Below are 22602 nucleotides of genomic sequence, written 5' to 3'. Positions count from 1 at the left end.
CGTGTGTGTGTGTGTGTGTGTGTGTGTGTGTGTGTGTGAGTGAAATAAGTCATAGAGAAAAATTTTAGAAGTCCTATGTCCCTCCATAATTATATCTCCCTTTCCACAACCACTGCTCTGAATTTTGAATTAATCATTACTTACTTGAAAAAAACAGTTTTTATTGATACATTTCTAAATGGTATATTGTTTAGCTTCTCCTGTTTTTGAGCTTCATATAAATGAGATTATATTGTATGTACATGCATCTGTTTACCACTTCCATAATTGATGGATCAGCATTAGGTTTTTGTTTTTGTTTTTTTTTAATGTCATCCATATTTTGTATACAGCTGAACATTGATAGATTATGGGACAATACCACAGTTTATCCTTTGTCCTGTCAGTGGATACTTGAGGTGTTTCCAGTTGTCTTTTTCCTTTTATGAACAAATGTTGCTAAAGATTGATTTAAAAATTTTCACATGAAAGCAGAGCCCAGAGTTCATTAAATCAGGTATAGATTATTGAGTTAGCTACAAGTAGAGATACAGCTATACATGATCCACTCCTGTGAGTTATTAGAAGAGATTGTGTGTTTTTCTGCATACTTAAAGTAGTCAGAGCTCTAAATTGTTACCACATTTTCAGATGGCTTCCTTAAGGGTGTGTCTACCTGACAGCCAATAGCTGGCTATATCTTTTGCTCTATTGCAAGGACTGAAGTGACTTGTTTGGGCATTGATTGGACATAACTTAACAGTGGGGAATATGCTACAAGCCTTGAATTTTGTGATCACAGTAGTGATTTCTTTCCATCTGCTATGATTTCATTGCATATTTGTACAGAGGAGGTGGGAGAGGTCTGAACAAAGTAGAAATCACCTAGAGCATATCAGCACACCAGTGTTTCCCCTCCCAGGATGGCCCAAATATGTAACATCAAATTAAATGTAAGAACTAGACAAGAGGTGTTTGTATTTTAAATTTCTCTTTAAGCCAGATTGAATGTAGAAGAAAATAAGTGTTGTAATGGTACTGTAAACTTTTCCTATCTTAAATATAGATAATGCTGAGTTTGCAACAGAGAGCACAGAAACGTGCAAGTTACATCTTGCGTCTTGAAGAAATCAGCCCGTGGCTGGCTGCCATGACTAACACTGAAATTGCTCTTCCTGGAGAAGTCTCAGCCAGAGACACTGTCACAATCCACAGTGTGGGTGGAACCATCACAATCTTACCTACCAAAACGAAGCCAAAGAAACTTCTCTTTCTCGGATCAGATGGGAAGAGCTATCCTTATCTTTTTAAAGGTGGGATTTAAAAGAAGAACATTAGTCTGATTATTAACACTCTGTGTGTGTGTGTGTGTGTGTGTGTGTGTGTGTTAGGATTGTTTTAGGTGAATATCTGTATGTCGTGAATAGCCTGGAGTATCCTGTATTTTGATAGAAGTGGTTGGAGGCTGTGTAGTGTGATTTTCCATTGCTTCCTCTCTTCTTGCTTATGAACTTATACAAGCAGGGCAACTGAGGTACAGCTAATAATGCTAGTATCTAATACCTTGTGACTGAATAGAATGTTCTCTAATGCTCTCATTGTGCTTCTTTGGCTGTCAGTTCTTGACTGCTGTTGCTAATTGAGAGGGACACAAAAAAGTGGTATGTTTCCGGTCCTATCCCATTGCACTTCACCCCATCTGGTCACCTACTCTAGCTACTTTAATTTTGTTTCCATAGGATTGGAGGATTTACATCTGGATGAGAGAATAATGCAATTTCTGTCTATTGTAAATACTATGTTTGCTACAATCAATCGCCAGGAAACACCCCGTTTCCATGCTCGACACTATTCTGTAACACCACTAGGAACTCGATCAGGCCTAATCCAGTGGGTGGATGGAGCCACACCCTTATTTGGTCTTTACAAACGATGGCAACAACGGGAAGCTGCCTTACAAGCACAAAAGGTTGATTAAAATTAAAATATGTGCTTTTATTTGAATGTTAATAAACAGGTATATGTATTAGTCTGTTCTCTGATATATGTGACATATTTCTAGTCTTACTGCCCTTGAGGATTTTTCCAAGTTTATAAGAGTTAAAGAAGGAGTAGACACAACTTTAAATTTGGAGTTAATCACTGTGGCATCCTATTTTGTACCCGTGAAATTTATTATGATTTAGAACAGTTTTTTAGAATTCATTTTAGCTAAGTATCTGAGTGCTTAGTGTATATGACAGGAGTAGTACTAAGTACTACAGATAAGAAGATAAATTTTTAAACAGTCACAACTTCAGGTTCCAACATCTAGACAAATAAAATGAATCTAAGTAGGGTAGGTATGGGAAGGAGCAGGAGTTTGAAAGGCTTCAAATTTTTTTAGGTAGGCATAGGAGACTACAGAACAATTACTGAGGGGGTAAATTGGAGATGGAATTAGAGAAGGGCTATTTAAATTTTTGTCTAAGGTGTTTCTGAATATCTGTTGTTAATTTTACATTGATTAAGTCATATTGGTGAAGAATGAAATACGTACAATAAATGAGTGATAAATTTTAAACAGAATTATATGTTACAAAGAAGAATGTAACTTGGATGTTGAGCTTGAATTGAACCTCAAGAAAATATAACAGTAGACAGAGTTTTCAATAAAGTAGTAATACCGAATTAAGAAAATGATATGTAGATTGTAAGAAAGATGCCTAGTCCAGACAACTTGGCTATTTGATGGATGAGATTTAGCTAGCTAAGTAGAGAGTTCCGCTGAAAAACCAGTTTTTAAAATACTGCTTTATATTCAAGGTAATCTTTATCCTTATTTAAACAAAGTTGATCTTTTCTTTAAAAAAATTTTTTTAAAGGCCCAAGATTCCTACCAAACTCCTCAGAATCCTGGAATTGTACCCCGTCCTAGTGAACTTTATTATAGTAAAATTAGTCCTGCTTTGAAAGCAGTTGGACTTAGTCTGGATGTGTCCCGACGGGATTGGCCTCTTCATGTGATGAAGGCAGTATTAGAAGAGTTAATGGAGGCCACGCCCCCAAATCTCCTTGCTAAAGAGCTTTGGTCATCTTGCACCACCCCTGATGAATGGTGGAGAGTCACACAGGTATGTGTTTTGTTTTAGACTATCATCAGTATTATTGTTTCTTTGCCTGCTTCCTGTCTTGTCTTGTTCACCCTCCTCCTGCCTTGTCTTGTTCACCCTCCTCCTGCCTCCCTCCAGACTTGGTAGTTTGAGACCTGCATTTGAATCTTATATTACATTTATTTTTATGAGGCATGGCCATGACTGTATGAAGGCAGAATGGAGGGGATTATGGATGAAATGAAAAGGAGAATAAAAACTTTAGAAAGGGAAAAACTAGAGAGGCTGAAGAATAGTTGTTTTGTTTTTTTAAATCCTGCATTCTGATAATGATTAAGTAGGACCGACCAGTGTCGTATGCTGCTGCTCAGTGCAGAGTTTCTGTGACCACATGCAGCATCCCTGAAGAGTGCTAGCTATTTATTTAGAAATAAGGGAGTAGGATTATGGAGGTTTGTAAATTTTAGAGAATCAAGTCCATGTTGGAAGGAAATTTGCTAATGATGCTTAACTTGCTCCCCCATCCCCTCTTCTTCAGTCTTATGCCAGATCTACTGCAGTCATGTCTATGGTCGGATACATAATTGGCCTTGGAGATAGACATCTGGATAATGTTCTCATAGATATGACGACTGGAGAGGTTGTTCACATAGATTACAATGTTTGCTTTGAAAAAGGTAAAATTAAAGTGGACTTTTTATATGAGGGTCGAATTTATTTTGGTGAAAGGACAAAAATATAATGATTTATCTTTTCAAGGAAAAAGCCTTAGAGTTCCTGAGAAAGTACCTTTTCGAATGACACAGAACATTGAAACAGCACTGGGTGTAACTGGAGTAGAAGGTGTTTTTAGGCTTTCATGTGAGCAGGTATGTGGTTTTTTTCCTCTTACACCTCTTAGTGTACTTGTTTAAATCAACAAATCCTTTGGAATGAAAAACTACATTTTAATGAGGAAACTTGTGGCAAAACTTAATTAAAAGTCTTCTGAAAACAGGTTCTACACATTATGCGGCGTGGCAGAGAGACTCTGCTGACGCTGCTAGAGGCCTTTGTGTACGACCCCCTGGTGGACTGGACAGCTGGGGGTGAGGCCGGGTTTGCTGGTGCCGTCTATGGTGGAGGGGGCCAGCAGGCCGAGAGCAAGCAGAGCAAGAGAGAGATGGAACGAGAGATCACTCGCAGCCTTTTTTCTTCGAGAGTAGCTGAAATTAAGGTGAGGCCAATGATAATAATTCATCATCATCTTTTAGTTAATAGTTAACGTGTCCAGGACTTCCCTGGTGGCACAGTGGTTAAGGCTCTGCCCTCCCAATGCAGGGGGCCCAGGTTCGACCCCTGGTCTGGGAACTAGATCCCACATGCATGCCGCAACTAAGGAGCCCGCCTGCCACAACTAAGACCTGATGCAACCAAATTAAAAAAAAAAAAGTAGTTAACATGTCCAGGGAATTCCCTGGCAGTGCAGTGGTTAGGACTCGGTGCTTTCACTGCCGGGGCCTAGGTTCCAGCCCTGGTCGGGGAACTAAGATCCCGCAAGTTGTGTGGCACAGCCAAAAAAAAAAAAGTTAACATGTCCATAAAAAAGTTGAGTGAAACTTTTTCTTTTTTTTTTTAAATTTATTAATTTATTTATTTTTGGCTGCATTGGGTCTTCGTTGCTGTGCATGAGCTTTCTCTAGTTGCGGCGAACAGGGCTACTCTTCGTTGCAGTGCGTGGGCTTCTCATTGTGGTGGCTTCTCTTGTTGCAGAGCACAGGCTCTAGGCACATGGGCTTCAGTAGTTGTGGCACATGGACTCAGTAGTTGTGGCGCACGGGCTTAGTTGCTCCATGGCATGTGGGATCTTCCCAGACCAGGGCTCGAACCCGTGTCCCCTGCATTGGCAGGCGGATTCTTAACCACTGTGCCCCTAGGGAAGTCCAAGAGTGAAACTTTTTCTAAAAATTGGTTTTATACGACTGTAGTGTATAATACTGAAATGGCAGCAAAGTAAGGCGCAGTTTGCTGTGATCTTTCACTAAGAAATGCTCCCATGCAAAGACACACAGTCACTCTCATACATGGGAGGTGGGTTAATGATTTGAAAAAATTATACCTTTTTTAATAGACTGAAAAGTGTTTACCAATGACGATTTGAAGTGTTCTTTACCTGTATAGCCTCCCTCCTTCTTGATTTTAATATCGTGGTAGCCAGTGATGCTCATCTTGTTTTGTATGGCGTGGTGGTAACTGCATGTTATTGTGGAATTGAGTCTTCATTTATGGCTGTTTGAATTGACCACATTAGTTATCTTTGTAAAAATATGGCTGATGCCATCACACACACACACCCCGGCTTTGTTGAGATTTAAGTAGAGTAACATGTTCAGAATGTCCTTCTAACATGATCCTTCTGACAGACATCATCATATCTCACAGTCGGCCCTATATAAGAATCTTCCTAATAATGTTTTTTTACAGGTGAACTGGTTTAAGAATAGGGACGAGATGCTGGTTGTACTTCCCAAGCTGGACAGCAGTTTAGATGAATACCTGAGCTTGCAAGAGCAACTAACAGATGTGGAAAAACTGCAGGGCAAACTGTTGGAAGAAATAGAGTTTCTAGAAGGAGCTGAAGGAGTGGATCATCCTTCTCATACTCTGCAACACAGGTTTAAAACAAATGTTGAACTCTTATTTCTAAAGACATGCCATTAAGGATAATTTTTGTATTTTTGTGTAAACATTGTCAACTTGAATTAGAATTATTGCAGCAACTTAGATAAATAAAGCTCTCCCAAGAACTGCAGTTTCAAAGTGTTAATAAAGCAGAATTCAGTTAAATTTTCTGCTTTATTATATTTAATTTAAATGTTTGAGTAACTATGGGAGATGGTGGACATGGGGGTTAGAACACTGAACTTGGATTCAGAAAACCTGGGGTTTGGTTTTCTCTCTGCAGTTTGTATCTGAATCCTTATTCATTTGTACAGTGGATCTTGTCTACTTGGCTGAGTTTTTTTGAGCTTAAGCTAAAAGTGATCTAAGTGAATGAACCTTGCACAGAGCAGCTCTGCCCAGCTCAGTGAAGGGTGGTTAAATAAATGTACAAGTGGCAAACACTGCCGGAGACGCTGAGATAACGAAGACCTATCAAGTCTCAGTCTTCCATACTTCAAATAACTCGTAACCCTGGCAAATGTGGTAGAATTTTATTTAAAATGTTGTGAGTGTAGTTAGGGAACTCTGTAGGGTCAGGAAAAACCAGAGAAGGAAAGGACATTTGAGCAGTGCCCTCAAGATTGAAAAGGAGCTTACCAGCCAGTCCAAGTATAAGCAAAATGTACTTTCAGGGTGATGAAAAGTACACAGAAGAAAGAAGAGCAATCAAAAATTTTTCCTTCCATTAGGTATTCTGAACACACTCAACTACAGACTCAGCAAAGAGCTGTTCAGGAAGCAATCCAGGTGAAGCTGAATGAATTTGAACAGTGGATAACACATTATCAGGCTGCATTCAGTAATTTAGAAGCAACACAGCTGGCAAGTTTGCTTCAGGAGATAAGCGCACAAATGGACCTTGGTATGGGTTGACTTATTTTAGATACACATGTGAGCATGTGGGTTTTGTTGTTGTTGTGTTCATGTGTGGAGTTCTGGTTTGTACTCCCTTGCAGTGACTGCTGATTTGAAATGGTTTCATTGTGATCAATAATTATCTTTTACCCAAAGGTCCTCCAAGCTATGTGCCAGCAACAGCCTTTCTGCAGAATGCTGGCCAGGCCCACTTGATTAGCCAGTGTGAGCAGCTGGAGGGGGAAGTCGGTACCCTCCTGCAGCAGAGGCGCTCGGTGCTGCGAGGCTGTCTGGAGCAGCTGCATCACTACGCAACCGTAGCTCTGCAGTATCCAAAGGCTATATTTCAGAAACATCGAATTGAGCAATGGAAAACCTGGATGGAAGAGCTCATCTGTAACACTACAGTAGAGCGCTGTCAGGAACTCTACAGGAAGTAAGTTTGATCACTCTCAATTTTCTTTACTTCTCATTGGGACTAGAAGCAAAGTTGTGTTCATGGTTTTAATTGCATAGTATTTTATTTTTCTGAAAGAAATGGTTGGTGGAATTTGAATGGAGTCACTTTTCTCTTGGTTTTAAGAGGGTTTGAGCTCATGTTTTCCTTTAAAAGACAGTATTGTTCCTAATTGATTAAAATGTATCCCAGTGTAAGCATGGTCGGATCAGGGGAAAGAGAGCTGAATTCAAATACTGATTCTATCGCTCACTAACAAGTTACCTTAGGAAGTTACTTTCGCTTTCGAGACCTTTTCTGTAAAATGGAAATAATGATTTCTACTCTTCAAGGTTTGAAGATCAAATGCAGTATTCCATATTGTCTTTTTTCGTATTTTGTAAGGCGTGAACTTTCTTTACAAGCACCTCTTTTCTCTGTTTACAGATACGAAGTGCAGTATGCGCCCCAGCCACCCCCAACAGTGTGTCAGTTCATCACTGCCACTGAGATGACCCTGCAGCGGTACGCAACAGACATAAACAGCCGTCTAATTAGACAGGTGGAACGCTTGAAACAGGAAGCTGTCACCGTACCTGTTTGTGAAGATCAGTTGAAAGAAATTGAACGTTGTATCAAAGTTTTCCTTCACGAGAATGGAGAGGAAGGATCTTTGAGTCTAGCAAGTGTTATTATTTCTGCCCTTTGTACCCTCACAAGGTGAGTTAGCTGACCACATAGTGAGACCATTTCATTGTCTTGCGAACATTGATGCTTATGGAGAGTTCATGTGTCTTTTGTTTGATCCCAAACTTAAGATATCCTTTTTCTTTCATTAGTCTTGCTCGGTGTAAGACTGCTTTATTTCCTTTCAGATTTTGAGGTATCCCATTTATGTGTGTTTAGCTAAGTCAGTTTCACTGTACAAATATTTATCTCATTTTTTAGGCGTAACCTGATGATGGAAGGTGCAGCTTCGAGTGCTGGAGAGCAGCTGGTTGATCTGACTTCTCGGGATGGAGCCTGGTTCTTGGAGGAGCTCTGCAGTATGAGTGGAAATGTCACATGCCTTGTTCAGTTACTGAAGCAGTGTCACCTAGTGCCACAAGACTTAGACATTCCTAACCCCATGGAAGCATCTGAGGCAGTTCACTTAGCTAATGGTGTATACACCTCACTTCAGGTGAGTACTTCTAAATTAGCTTAAATTTTAGAAGTTTGTTTTAGGTATTGAACGTTTTATTTCTCAGCTCTGGGTCCGAAAAGTGATTTGACTTCCTCCCTTTTAATGCTGCTTTCTCTAAACTCAGAAAGCATTAAAATATGTTTCTCACATATTTATAGGAATTAAATTCAAATTTCCGGCAAATCATATTTCCAGAAGCACTGAGATGTTTAATGAAAGGAGAATACACCTTAGAAAGTATGCTTCATGAACTGGACAGTCTTATTGAGCAGACAACTGATGGTGTTCCTCTGCAGACTCTAGTTGAATCTCTTCAAGCCTATTTAAGAAATGCAGCTATGGGACTTGAGGAAGAAACACATGCTCATTACATCGATGTTGCCAGGCAAGTGAATGCTAAGCTGTGTTCTCTTTTCTTGTGAAAGAGATGGGTAGCCAGATAAAAGTTTCCTGAGTTCTTATTTTACTGTAAGCCTACTTTTAATTTTCAGAGCAGATATATATATAAGCATTTATAAGTAATGTCTTTTTAAAAAAAAACCTTTTATTTGGGGGAATTCCCTGGTGATCCAGTGGTTAGGACTCTGCGCTTTCAGCGCTGAGGGCACGGGTTCAATCCCTGGTTGGGAGCTAAGACCCTGCGAGCCTTGAGGCATGGCCAAAACAAACAAACAAAAAACAAAAAAACCCTTTTATTTGGAAATAATTACAGACTCATAGGAAGTTGTGTTAAAAAAAAGAAGTGTGCAGGGAGGTCTTGTGTACCCTTCATTCCTCCTTCAGTGTAGCATCTTGCATACCTATGGCACAGTAGCAACACCGTGAAATGGACATCGGTACAGTCCACAGAGCTTACTCAGATTTCACCAGTTACACATGCACTTGTTCGTGTGTCTGTGTGTGTAGTTTTGTCACATACATATATGTATTATTTTAGGGCTGTAGTTTCACCATACATGTGCACACACACAAAGTAGAGTGTGGTATTTTTTTAAGCCAGCCCTTGGAACTCCATGGAAACATCTGGAGTATACACCTCATTTCAGATGAACACTTTTAAGTTAGCTTAAGTTTTATAAGTTTGTTTTAGGTATTGAACATTGTATTTCTCGACTCTTAAAATCTAGGGTAACAATTTGACTTTGGAACCTGTAGAGGTTGGGCAGTTTCTCCAGCCATGCACTGTACCCAAAGCTAAGCCCTACCCTTTGTGCTTCATGACTCAAGACCTCTTTCTTTGGCATTCTGATGTCCAGTTCCCTTCAGAAGGTATAATTGAGAGAGTAGAAATGAATTGACCCACCATACTTCCTCCCATGGGAAAATTCCAAGATAGAAGAAAGTAGAGGGAATAGTATATAATGAACCTCCATTTTACCAACTTCAGTAATTATCTGTACCTGGTTAATCTCTCTCTCTTTTTTTTTGCACCTGTTTAATCTTGTTTAAATTGTACTGCTCCGGTTATTTTGAAGCAAATACCTTTTCATTCGTAAACTGCAGGAAGTATATATCTAAAATGTAAACTTATTTTTCTTAATTTATGGTGCCCTTATTTCACCAAAAAAGGTAACAACTCCTTAATGTTTTCTTTTATGTTGCATTCAAAATTTTCCTATTTTCTTGTTTCTTTGTAGTTGTTTTACCATAAAATTTAAAAAATAACTGTAATCAGTATAGCATAAACATAAATGTCAGCTAAATAGTGATTTAGATTGTTTGCACAAGAGCTTTATCATAAAATTTCTAACATTATTTTAAAACTTAGATGCTAAATCTATATACACTTTTCTTCCTCACAAAATTTTAGCCCTTATTTTCCCTTAATATCTAATCTAGATTCCCTTTACTGTCAAATGGAGGAATGTTTACTTCCATGTATGCATTGGGTTACAGACTTCATGTTTGATTCTGTTACAGCCTGTGTGTATCTTGTGTTAGAGAAACTTTTTGGCAATCTCAAGGAAAACTTTACACCATCATGCAACTCTTTTTCCATTAGAAATTTCTCGGGTAGCCTAAATTTTAAATTCTCTTAATAATTCCTAATAGTTTTATAGCTATTTATGTGTGTGTGATAAAGTTGAAAATCTAGTTAACATTAGTTTTACTGATAGTAGTCATAGGTACTGGGAATTGTAGTTTTGCTTTTTTATATAAAATGTTTAGAATAGTGCTTTGATACGTAAACACTACGCAAGTTCTTAATTTAATGATAATGTGAAAGGCAGATTTCTGAAGACCTACCTTCAAACTGTGCATTATTCGAAACTCAGCATGCCAAAACTGATAGGTATTTCCATTTACTGTCTGTAGCTGGCTCTGCCATGTGACAGTAGTGTGAACATACTTGACAACTTTTGCTAGGTCCACCAGCTTTAGAATTGTGTGATTCTCGACGTTTTTAAAAAAATATTGGCATTTTATATTATTTTACATTCTGTGTATAAAGTGAGACTGTAATATTTTATATAGTTCTTTTAAAAATGTGATAGTTCAAATTTGCATAAAATTTACTCACATTAATGATGGCTAATAACACTCCTTCCTTCATACAGAGACTTTTTCCCTAGACTCCACACACTAGCTGTAAGACTTGTTGATCTTAACGTTTTCCCCAAAATTTAATACTCTTCAGCAAGGGTTTTAACTCCCTTTTCTTTTCCTCTAGAATACTTCACGCTCAATATGGTGAATTAATCCAACCAAGAAATGGTTCAGTTGATGAAACACCAAAAATGTCAGCTGGCCAGATGCTTTTGGTAGCATTTGATGGCATGTTTGCCCAAGTTGAGACTGCTTTTGGCTTATTAGTTGAAAAGGTAAATATTGACCTGGTTTTATGAATAATGCAAGTGTAGGAAAGTAGTTGTTCAGTGTGTGGAGAAGTGAACTTGCTTTTCTTTCATTTACATAGCTAAATAAGATGGAAATTCCTATAGCTTGGCGAAAGATTGACATTATAAGGGAAGCCAGGAGCACCCAAGTCAATTTTTTTGATGATGATAATCACCGACAGGTGCTAGAAGAGATTTTCTTTCTAAAACGACTACAGACAATTAAGGAGTTCTTCAGGCTCTGTGGTACCTTTTCTAAAACTTTGTCAGGTAATATTTCACTCTTAAACAAGCTGGGTTTAGTTGTGTAGTACTTTGGAGGGGGACAGGATAGAGTAGGCTTAATTTAATTGTAAATTAAATTAAAATACTAAGTTCATGCAATCTTCAGGTTTTTAAATAAGCAGCATTATTACCTTATTTTAGTGTTGCATGAAATACTGAAAGAAAAATTTCCTTTTTTAGGATCAAGTTCGCTGGAAGATCCGAGTACTGTAAATGGGCCTGTACAGATTGTCAATGTGAAAACCCTTTTTAGAAACTCTTGTTTCAGTGAAGACCAGATGGCCAAACCGATAAAAGCATTCACAGCTGACTTTGTGCGGCAGCTCCTGATTGGACTCCCGAACCAAGCCTTGGGCCTCACGCTGTGCAGCTTCATCAGTGCTCTAGGGGTAGACATTATTGCTCAAGTGGAGGCAAAGGATTTTGGTGCTGAAAGCAAAGTTTCAGTTGATGATCTGTGTAAAAAAGCAGTGGAGCACAACATCCAGGTCGGGAAGTTCTCTCAGCTGGTCATGAACAGGGCGACCGTGCTGGCGAGCTCCTACGACACTGCCTGGAAGAAGCACGACTTGGTGCGCAGGCTGGAGACCAGCATCTCCTCCTGTAAGACAAGCCTACAGCGCGTTCAGCTGCATATCGCCATGTTTCAAGTTAGTATTTCTCTTTATAAAGGGGTTTTTCCTCAACGTAGGAATTTGAAAAACTGGGGGAATTAATACAGAACAGTATAAAGAAGAGAAAATTTTAAACTTCCTGAATTGTGCCAGCCCAGATCAAACACCGAAATGCTTTAGCATTTCGGTGCTGTCTTTCCAATTATTCCTTGTTTCTCTTTTACGTAGTTGAGATCATTTTGTGTTCGTGGTTTGTGTCCTTTGAATTAGTTTCCATCAGAGTTGTATGGTTAGTGTTATCCGTAAGTATTACTTGTAAATGTAATTTCTAACAGTTGAATTTATTCGTTAGGTGGATATGCCTTCTGTACTGTCTAACATAATTATTTCTAAAGTGACTTCTGTTTCCCTGATTCTCTAAGCTCTGTGCATACATTGGTCATCACTTGGGAACTGTTTTTTAGAAGCCTGTTTTTGTCCTTGTTTGTTTAGAGGCAGTATGACAGGCTTTGGGGGAGTGGGATGGATTTGGATTCAGGTATATGAACTTAAGTTTAACTTCCCTTAAGGTCTGATTTCCTTACTTGTAGAATGGGGACAGTATCTCTCTAAAATGTTGATGACTATGCGGGTTAAAAATGATGATTTGTGTAAGACACTAAGCACAGTATAAATTATAGCTATTTTTCTTCTTTATTTCAAATATAGGCTTCAATATTGTCAGTAGCTTCAGACAAGTTGTAACTCGTGGAGTAATATTGGGGGACTACATCATCCTGGGATCTGTTTTGGCACAAACACTGGTTACTTTGTATCATTTATATTGAAGCTACTTCCCAAGAGTCGAATTGGTGGGGCATGGAACCAGTGTATTTCCTTCTCTTTGCAGTTTTATCATTAGCTGTTTTCTTACCTCATAAGAAAAGTAATTTATTCAAATTCTGAAGTTGCATTTATTATATATTAACAGTCCTTCTAGCACATTGGGATTTTTTTGGTATTTATTTTACTTCTAAAAAATACAATGTTGAAAAGTTTTATTATTTAATACATTTTAGAGTTTATTCCCTTAAAAAATTGACAATTATATGGAAAACATTATCAAAATCCTTCCAGTTTTGTTCATCTGAACACATTTTAAGCTGTAAGCATAATGTAACTTTTAAATTTTAACCCAAATGTCCCTTGGGCCTTCTGGGGCCACCTTACAGCATACAGGATGGCTTGATCCTCTGTCAGTAGTTACCTATGCCTTTCTGTCGCTTGTAGGTTCTCTGGAGAATTCTTTCTTCTGTGACTGCTGCCATTGCTTCTTTCAGTTACTTGCTTAATTCCGTGCTGGGGAACTCTTCCCCTACCATGCCTGTTCCAACCTCTTAACTGGAGATTATATTTTAGGGGGATTGTGTAGCAGATTTTTACTTAGACTAGGAAACATCTTCAGAATTACTATTTAAATCTTGCATATCAGTGATCCAAGAAATTTATCAGCCATTCTCTACCTCAGGAAATTTTCCACCTGGTTGATTCTTTTATTGTGTTTCTGTTATTCTTCCCTGCTCACCCCACCTTGCTGCAGCTGGGTTTTTTCCCTCTTCCCCCAGTCCTAAATCACACCTCCCTTCCCTTGTTTATCTAAAGGCCTTTTTCCTGCTTATTTTATTACATTTCTTTTTCTTTGAACAGTGGCAGCATGAAGATCTCCTTATCAACAGACCACAAGCCATGTCGCTCACTCCTCCCCCTCGTTCTGCCATCTTAACCAGCATGAAAAAGAAACTCCATACTCTGAGCCAGATTGAAACTTCAATTGCAACAGTTCAGGTGTGTTTTGTCGGATCCTCCTTCTGGCACATCTTACTTTTAGAGATGACCTCCACTGTGGTGAAGTGTTAGTGCTCTGTTGTTCAGTCTGTCCTTGGCTTCTAAGCCACAGGAACATAATACCTTTTCACTTTTATTTTTAATTTATATCTTTTTTTCTTACCCTCCAAAGTAACTGAATCTTAGCAGTATATTTTGAACCAAGAATAGAGACATACTAAATATTTCAAGTTTTCAATGAATTTGATATTACCATGCTTTTACACATTAAGGGGGACCTTGGTAATGGGAAAAATTTGAATACCAAATTTGTTTTCTGAAATGTATATAAAGCAGTTATATTTGGCTTATTATTAATATCCAAGAAGCTTAGGCATTTCTTACTTCTATTGTGCAGTTAGTTAATGGAATTTTGTGATGTCAAAGGCAGCAGAACATTTTTCCAAACCGTTTTTATTGACTATTTTTTGGTCATTTCAGCAAAATATTTAATCTCGCTTTCCTTTTTTAAATAAGAGAAACTGGTTTGATGATGGCTTTATGTATCTCTCTATAGTGAGTATTCCTATATCTCATACACTCAGTAGTAACTGACATATTTCTGTTCTTTTTATAGATTAATATTAGTACAAAATCAAGTATAATCACTTTTATAATATTTTTAAATTTTTTTATAAAACTTTTCTGGAGCTCACTTCTTTGAGGATTGAAATACCTTTTCTCTACAGCATGTTAGTCCTAGTTTTCAATTTAGGAGAATGAACTCATGCCCTTTCTGATTTTAGAGTGTATAAGTGTGAGAGAAAGAAATAGGGGAGGGAGGGGAGAGCGAGAGCGAGAGAGAGCCTATGAATGTGGATTCCTCCGCTCAAAACGTTGAATAAATAATGAAGCAACTTTGTTATATAAAATCTTCCTCGTCATGATAACCTGGCTGTATTTTTACCATTATTCATAAATTTTTGCATTTGTGGGAATCTGATTTTCATCTTTCACAATCAAAAGTATTAATGGATTTTCTTGTAGATAGCACAGATAGTGCAGTGGTGTAGCAGGTGTTTTGTTTTAAGGACTATTTTATTTAAAAATGAAAATGAAACTTCTTTCTGCAAATTTTAAGACAATAAACTGAAAGCCAATCCTTACCTATCCGAAACATGTTAGCCTTAAATATTCAGCGTGAAATCAAGATTAATTCCAAAAGGTGACAGTTTGTTAAAGATGTTTTCTAATTTACTTATGCCCCATCCTACTTCTTTTGAATCTCTTGTATTTATATAAAATGCTCAACAGACAGGAAGTGAAGAGTGTCGTTTTCACTGAGATTCTGCTGGCTTTTATAGGAGAAACTGGCAGCACTTGAAGCAAGTATTGAACAGCGACTCAAGTGGGCAGGTGGTGCCAACCCTGCACTGACACCTGTACTACAAGATTTTGAAGCAACAATAGCTGAAAGAAGAAACCTTGTCCTTAAAGAGAGCCAAAGAGCAAGTCAGGTATAGGCACTCATGTGCGCCATTTTGTTTTCTGTTACAGGGTTGTATAACTGATTGGAAGTTACATGTGGGATCATTAGGAGTAGCTTGAGAGCCACCGTCTAGTTCACAGCACTGGGAAGAAGGACTGATAGGCCTTGAGGGAGAAAGAGGGGGCGTCCTTAGGCTGAGCTCACAGCCAGTTATTTCCCTAGACCCTTATTACCTCCCAGTTAAATATAAGGTGGATCCAGCCTCTTGGAAAATAAAGAGTTTAATTCCATATTTATCTAAGATTTTCTTTATATGCAACTATAAAGATTTGAATGTTATTTTTTCCACATGGCGATAAAATGTCTTAGGACCTTGGGTACTGCCAAGAGGTTGTGGATTAACTTTGTTGTGATTGGGAGCAAAAAACAAACAAACAGAAACTACTATGTACTTTTTAATCAGGTGCAAAATTGGACTAATATGATTCCCATATACCCATTACCAAAATTTAATAATTATCAACTTAAGTCCTACTTTATTTTCTCTATGCTTCCTACTCCTCCTTCACATCCCATATTTAAGGAAATCCCAAATATTATATCATTTTATCTGTAAGTATTTCAATAGGTATCTATAAAAATGAGAACTATTGGGACTTCCCTGGTGGCGCAGTGGTTAAGAATCTGCCTGCCAGTGCAGGGGACATGGGTTTGAGCCCTGGTCCGGGAAGATCCCACATGCTGCGGAGCAACTAAGTCCATGCGCCACAACTACTGAGCCTATGCTCTAGAGCCAGTGAGCCACAACTACTGAAGCCTGCACGCCTAGAACCAGCCCGTGCTCCACAACAAGAGAAGCCACTGCAATGAGAAGCCCGTGCACCGCCACGAAGAGTAGCCCCCGCTCACCGCAGCTAGAGAAAGCCCATACTCAGCAACGAAGACCCAATGCAGCCAAAAATAAATAAATTTATTTTTTTAAAAAAATGAGAACTATTTAGGAACACAGTCACAATACTATTATTGTACCTTTAAAGATGTGCTTAATATTGTCAAATATCCAGTTAGTGTTTTCTGATCTTTATGGTAAAGTTAGGCAGGAGTAGAAACAGAAGGCGAACATTTCAGATTGGAATTCAGACACAGCACGAACAAATTGCAGCTGAGTATGATAACAGTTTTATTATGGAGTAAAATTTCTGTTAAAAAACCATCGTGCAGAAGATAATATTTACCTAATTGTACTTAGGAGCTTTTGGCCATCTCAGTCTTAACAGCATCAACCAAAAAATGTTCATTTATTTAGCTTTTATAAGGAGTAGGTCTGTTTCCCACAAGAGTCATACATTCGTACATTTTCAGGACCTGGTCCTGAATTCTGGAAATCAATAGGTCGTATTTTTTTGTTTCATTAATTGCAAATTTTTTCCTCATTGTGATGGTTCCACTCTTCTTTTTCATCTTCACAGGTCACTTTCCTCTGCAGCAATATCATTCATTTTGAAAGTTTACGGACTAGAACTGCAGAAGCCTTAAACCTGGATGCCTCATTATTTGAACTAATCAAACGGTGTCAGCAAATGTGTTCATTTGCATCACAGTTTAACAGTTCGGTCTCTGAGTTAGAGCTTCGTTTATTACAGAGAGTGGTAAGTCTTGAATCTTGGTGGGACTGAAGAGATTGGGTGATTAAAATCAATTTAATACATTCACTCACTAGTTTACATTTATTGAGCATGTACTGTATATGAGACGTTATGAGGGATACCGTGATGATTAAATCTTGCTTTTAGCCCCCAAGGAACTGATTTACACAAATAATACACGGAATGAAGAAGTGAAAAGAACTCTCAGTTACAACTGGAAGTACTGTGGAGGTTCGGAGGGGAGGAGAAAGACAGTGTGTAGCAGCAAATGACTTAGATGCACTGAAAGTAGGGTAGCAGACAGAGGGCTAGTGGAAGATGAATGCTGGATTATCAAGTTGATAAATTCGGCATTTCTACTTTGTGGGAAGGCTTTAGACTATGTATTAGGAGACTCTGGTTTCATTTTAAAGAGTGATTTACAGTGGGTTTAGGTTCCTGGATATGGATCACCTTTGTTATTCCAGATACATTTTCTTAGGTTTTAAACTTTAAACATTTATGCCCTGTATGATTATGCAGAAAAGGTAAAAATCTTAGTCTGTATTTTATAGATTGTTTAAATTATCGTCAAGTACTGTTTTGTAGATAATTAATTCATGACTCAGCAACTGAGGTTCTTTGTGTCGAGGCTTGAGTTGCGAATGTCTTTTGAGATGATGATGAAGAAAAGAACCTTATATTATTCTGGCTGATACTTAAAATCAAACAAATGCTTATTCTATTTAGGACACGAGTCTTGAACATCCTATTGGCAGCTCTGAATGGCTTTTGTCAGCACACAAACAACTGACCCAGGATATGTCTACTCAGAGAGCAATTCAGACAGAGAAAGAGCAACAGATAGAAACGGTCTGTGAAACAATTCAGAATTTGGTTGATAATATAAAGACTGTGCTCACTGGTCATAACCGGCAGCTTGGAGACGTCAAACATCTCCTGAAAGCAATGGCCAAGGTAAGACTAATACCGTTGACACATAATTACTCCCCCCTTTTATAAAATTACAAACAGTTTTATTTATGAGAAAAAACCCTAATTTCTCTCAGGTCACATTTCCAGTTTGTTTGTCACTGAGTTAATTTGTATTTTCATCAACTATTTTTTTTTAAGCAGGTAGTAAGTATAAATAGTATTCTGATTTTGTTCACAGAGAAACCGGGGCTTAGAGAAATTGATTTATCCAAAGTCATATAATTTATAGTAGAGCTGAAACTTGAGCCTAGTCTCACAGGGTATTTAGATTTCCGACCTCTCTTCCGCCTCCCTGCCCGAACTTGTATAGCTTGCTTCCAAAATAAATGAAATATCTTCCCTCCAGTATCGTACAGAATCTAGACAGTAAGGAAACTGAATCCCCAGAAAAGGCTGCATTACTTCATCATCACAAAACAGTAAATCATTTACTTTTTGGATTTTTTTTTTTTTTGCCCACATCACGTGGCTTGCGGGATCTCCACCAGGGATCGAACCCGTGCCCCCTGCAGTGGAAGTGTGTAGTCCTAACCACTGGACCGCCAAGGCATTCCCTGGATTTGTTTTTAATTGGAGTTTTTATTTGTGCTGGAAACAAGATTCCTGTAGAAAAGGAGTTAAATTGTAATAAGCATATTATAAACACATTGGCATTTGAAAAACACTTATTACCTGTTATCCAAAAGGTGATGGTCTTAAGAGTAATTACTGAAGCAAATACCGTTTTTCTTGATCATTAACATACTGATTCTAGGATGAAGAAGCTGCTCTGGCAGATGGTGAAGATGTTCCCTATGAGAACAGTGTTAGGCAGTTCTTGGGTGAATATAAATCATGGCAAGACAACATTCAGACAGTGCTGTTTACATTAGTCCAAGCTATGGGTCAGGTTCGAAGTCAAGAACATGTTGAAATGCTCCAGGAAATAACTCCCACCTTGAAAGAACTGAAAACACAAAGTCAGAGGTAAGAATGCCTTCCGGCCTGAGTTTAAAATATAAGCAAAACATCTGGTAGAGTAAGTTTTGTTTATTTAATTCATTTAATTTTTTTTCAGTTTTGTTCATATTTATAAGTAGCTATTTGCTAAAGCATTTCATAAATGAGCCATTTTATTTTATATTTCAGTGTCTATAATAATTTAGTGAGTTTTGCATCACCCTTAGTCACCGATGCAACAAATGAATGTTCGAGTCCAACGTCATCTGCTACTTATCAGCCATCCTTTGCTGCAGGTAAGACTCCCCTACTTCAGAAGAACCTGAATCTTGACCTGTTAATAATCTACACATAGATGCTAAGATGTTTAATGAGTGTCTAATATGTTTCTAGTCATCACCTTTTTAAAGGGTTTCCCTGATGAACCTATTTACAAAACAAATTGAGTCACAGACGTAGAAAGGGGGAGAGCGGGAGGAAGGGTAAATTGGGAGACTGGGATAGACATATACATAATACTGTATACAAAATAGATAACTAATGGGGACCTACTGTATAGCACAGGGAACGCTACTCAGTACTCCGTAATGACCTATATGGGAATAGAATCTAAAAAAGAGTGGATATATGTATATGTGTAACTGATTCACTTTGCTGTACAACAGAAACTAACACAACATTATAAATAACTATACTCCAATTTTAAAAAATTAATTATTTAAAATAAATAAATAAAGTGTTTCCCTAAACTCTTGCCATATCTCAAACTGAACAAATTCTGGCTTAATTTTAAAAGTACTTATTGTTAGAGAGTAAAAATACCATGTGTTCAGATACTCTCTAAATAATTTATTTTATGATTATAAAACATATTCTGTTAGGAAAATACAGAAAAATAATTAATAGGAAAATCTATAGTTCCATTACAATTAGAGGTAAAACCACTATGTATTTGTTGAATTCTCTATATGCATGCACACACATATACAAGTTGGATCATTCTGTGAATGCAACTTTTGTTGCCTTTTCCCACTTAATATTAAATTGATAATTTCCCTATCATTAAGTAATCTTTTAAAAAATGACTTAATGGCAAGATTTAATGTGCCATTCTATGACTTTACCGTATTAATTGTTGGACAGTTAAGATATTTGTAGTTTTTTAATGCCACAACAAACTCGTGAGCATCATTGTACAAATTTATATCTGAATATCTAGCTGTTTAGGCTGTATTTTTAGGAGGAGAGTTTTTATTTTAAGGGATAAGGACTTTAAGGTTGTAAAATCACATCTGGTATCAGGGCTGTCCATTTGTAGGTGATGATTGAGAGAGCACTGCCCTGCTCCTTCATTTTCTGTGTACATGTAAATTGAGCTACCAACTCTCTCTCTGTAGCAGTCCGGAGCAACACTGGCCAGAAGACTCAGCCTGATGTCATGTCACAGAATGCTAGAAAGCTGGTTCAGAAAAATCTAGCTACATCAGCAGATACTCCACCAAGCACTGTTCCAGGAACTGGCAAGAGTGTTGCTTGTAGTCCTAAAAAGGCTGTCAGAGACCCTAAAACTGGAAAAGGTAATTAGTCAGAATAAGGATACCTTAAATATTAATGCCAAGTGGTGGTTTGACTTACACGTTTCCATTGCTTCATAGCTGTGCAGGAGAGAAACTCATATGCAGTGAGCGTGTGGAAGAGAGTGAAAGCCAAGTTAGAGGGCAGAGATGTTGATCCGAACAGGAGGATGTCAGTTGCTGAACAGGTGACCATTTTTTTAAACTTGAGCTACACATTTTAATGCTGCTGAAACAGTATAGGTTTAAAGATCCTCTCACCCCTATCCTTTGGTGATATATCAAGAAATAAGGAACTTAAATCGATTTTATAGGCTTCAGAAGATTTTGAGTGACACAGTTCTAGGATTGTCAAATATTCAGCATTTGACTCTGACTCTACCCTATTAGCACTTTCCTTTCTTCCCAGTTCTCTTTTAACAAAAATTTGGGGTGTGGCTTGACCCTCTCTCCTCCAACAGAAGACAGTTAATTTGCATTTTAGAGAGGGCTGTGTGAAGGTTTTGAATGAAATGAGGATGACATTTTGGGTGTCATAGTATGTATAAATAAGTAGTATCTATAAAGTGTTCTTGGGTGTCAGTTTGTCTGAAGTTATTACTCTGAAATTGTATCATTAGTCTTTCTAAAATTGTATATATAAATTCAAGAATGAACTCTTTTCCCTATAGCTGTTTATTTTGAAAAGTTTCAAACATATAGAAATATAGGAATGCTCATATACTCTTTACCTAGAATTGGTAGACCAATTGTTGATGCTTTCTTAACGTTTGCCTTATCTTTCTGTGTATGTGTGTTCATACACACAGATATTCAGAACCACATTTGAGAGTTAGTTGCAGACATTGTAACACTTCATGCCTAAATACTTTGTCTCCTAACCAAAACATTTTAATAATATATAGCTATGATATAATTATGTAATTATCAACTCAGGAAACTTAACATTGATGTTAACATTGACTTCTATCCAACATTGAGTCCATATTCAGATTTCTCCAGTTATCTTCAAATGTCCTTTATTACTTAGCCCGCCTCTCCTTAACCACCAACCCAACTCCCCCAGCCAACTCATACAAGATTTAGTCAAGGCTTATCTTGAATTTCATATACTTGTTCTACTTTTAGTCTCCTTTAATGTCTAGAACAGTTCCCTGAGCTTTTTCTTTCTTTTCTTTTATGACACTTATATTTTTGATGTGTCCAGACTACTTGGTTTGCAGAATGTGTCTCAGTTTGCATTTGTCTGATATTTTCTTCATAATTAGATTCAGAATCAACATTTTTCGCAAGAATACTTTGCCAATGATGTGTTCTTAGAATCTTACATCAAGGGGCATGTGTCTGTTTGTGTTATCTTTGTTGTTAAGTTAGATCACTTGGTCAAGGGTAGTGTTCTCCTGAATTCTCCATTACACATATGCCTTTTCTTCTGTGGGGTAAAAATTTGAGACTTGTGAATGTCCTATTTTTTAATGGTTTGGCATCCACAATTCAAATTTAATATCAGCAAGGAAAGTTTTTTTTTTTTTTTTTTTAAACACTGTTACATCTCTGTATAGGATCTAAGCTTAAGCTCTTCTTGGTTAAGACTCATTCTTTAGAGAGAGTTTGTCAAGTTTGTCAAAAACCATGGACGGTGTTCTGGATCCATGGGTATCCTTACTTCAGAAACTTTTTGGTAGGTTAATGGGTTGTGTGCTTTCATGACTGTGCATCTTAGGTCTCTGTCCATCTTTTTTTTTTTTTATTTTTTTATTTATTTTTTTTTCTGTCCATCTTTTTAAAGAATGCTTGGCTATTGTGCTTTTTATTCTGATAGTTATTAAATTTTATATGAAAAAGTTAAGGGGCTCACAGGAGTGGGGTAAGTATAGAGTTCTTTGCATACAACTTTTGGTGTAGGTTACAATTCAGCAGCCTTATATTGCGCATTTACGATATAATTGGACCCTGATGGGTGCTCTGGATAGAGATAACGATATCTCTTACTATAAAAGAAAATTTAGCTGAGTCAGAATCAACAGATATGGGGACTTCCCTGGCAGTCCAGTGGTTAAGGCTCTGTGCTTCCACTGCAGGGGCTGTGGGTTCGATCCCTGGTTGGGGAACTAAGATCCCACATGCCTCACAGTGCGGCCCCACCAAAAAAAAAAAAAAAAAAAAAAGAAGAATCAATAGATATTTGC

General features: G+C 37.6%; 1 protein-coding gene across 4 annotated transcripts in view; it reads left to right on the top strand.

The window, feature by feature from the left end:
• Positions 1–22602, top strand: part of SMG1 (SMG1 nonsense mediated mRNA decay associated PI3K related kinase) — a 95878-nt gene that overhangs the window by 68333 nt on the left and 4943 nt on the right. For all 4 annotated transcript variants that reach the window (XM_068524884.1, XM_068524883.1, XM_068524885.1 and 1 more), the window contains 23 exons: positions 1046–1292; positions 1719–1948; positions 2844–3092; positions 3610–3748; positions 3831–3940; positions 4069–4287; positions 5535–5725; positions 6464–6636; positions 6786–7065; positions 7513–7785; positions 8014–8248; positions 8410–8636; positions 10923–11073; positions 11169–11358; positions 11554–12023; positions 13674–13811; positions 15155–15307; positions 16749–16928; positions 17655–17882; positions 18655–18866; positions 19029–19135; positions 20237–20416; positions 20495–20601. In XM_068524884.1, coding sequence (XP_068380985.1) covers positions 1046–1292; positions 1719–1948; positions 2844–3092; positions 3610–3748; positions 3831–3940; positions 4069–4287; positions 5535–5725; positions 6464–6636; positions 6786–7065; positions 7513–7785; positions 8014–8248; positions 8410–8636; positions 10923–11073; positions 11169–11358; positions 11554–12023; positions 13674–13811; positions 15155–15307; positions 16749–16928; positions 17655–17882; positions 18655–18866; positions 19029–19135; positions 20237–20416; positions 20495–20601 — 4689 coding nt within the window. The remainder of the gene's footprint in view (positions 1–1045; positions 1293–1718; positions 1949–2843; positions 3093–3609; positions 3749–3830; positions 3941–4068; positions 4288–5534; positions 5726–6463; positions 6637–6785; positions 7066–7512; positions 7786–8013; positions 8249–8409; positions 8637–10922; positions 11074–11168; positions 11359–11553; positions 12024–13673; positions 13812–15154; positions 15308–16748; positions 16929–17654; positions 17883–18654; positions 18867–19028; positions 19136–20236; positions 20417–20494; positions 20602–22602) is intronic.

This window comes from Eschrichtius robustus, chromosome 16 (genome assembly GCF_028021215.1).
Source record: "Eschrichtius robustus isolate mEscRob2 chromosome 16, mEscRob2.pri, whole genome shotgun sequence".
Lineage (NCBI taxonomy): Eukaryota > Metazoa > Chordata > Mammalia > Artiodactyla > Eschrichtiidae > Eschrichtius > Eschrichtius robustus.
This window is presented reverse-complemented; position numbering and strand designations above follow the sequence as displayed.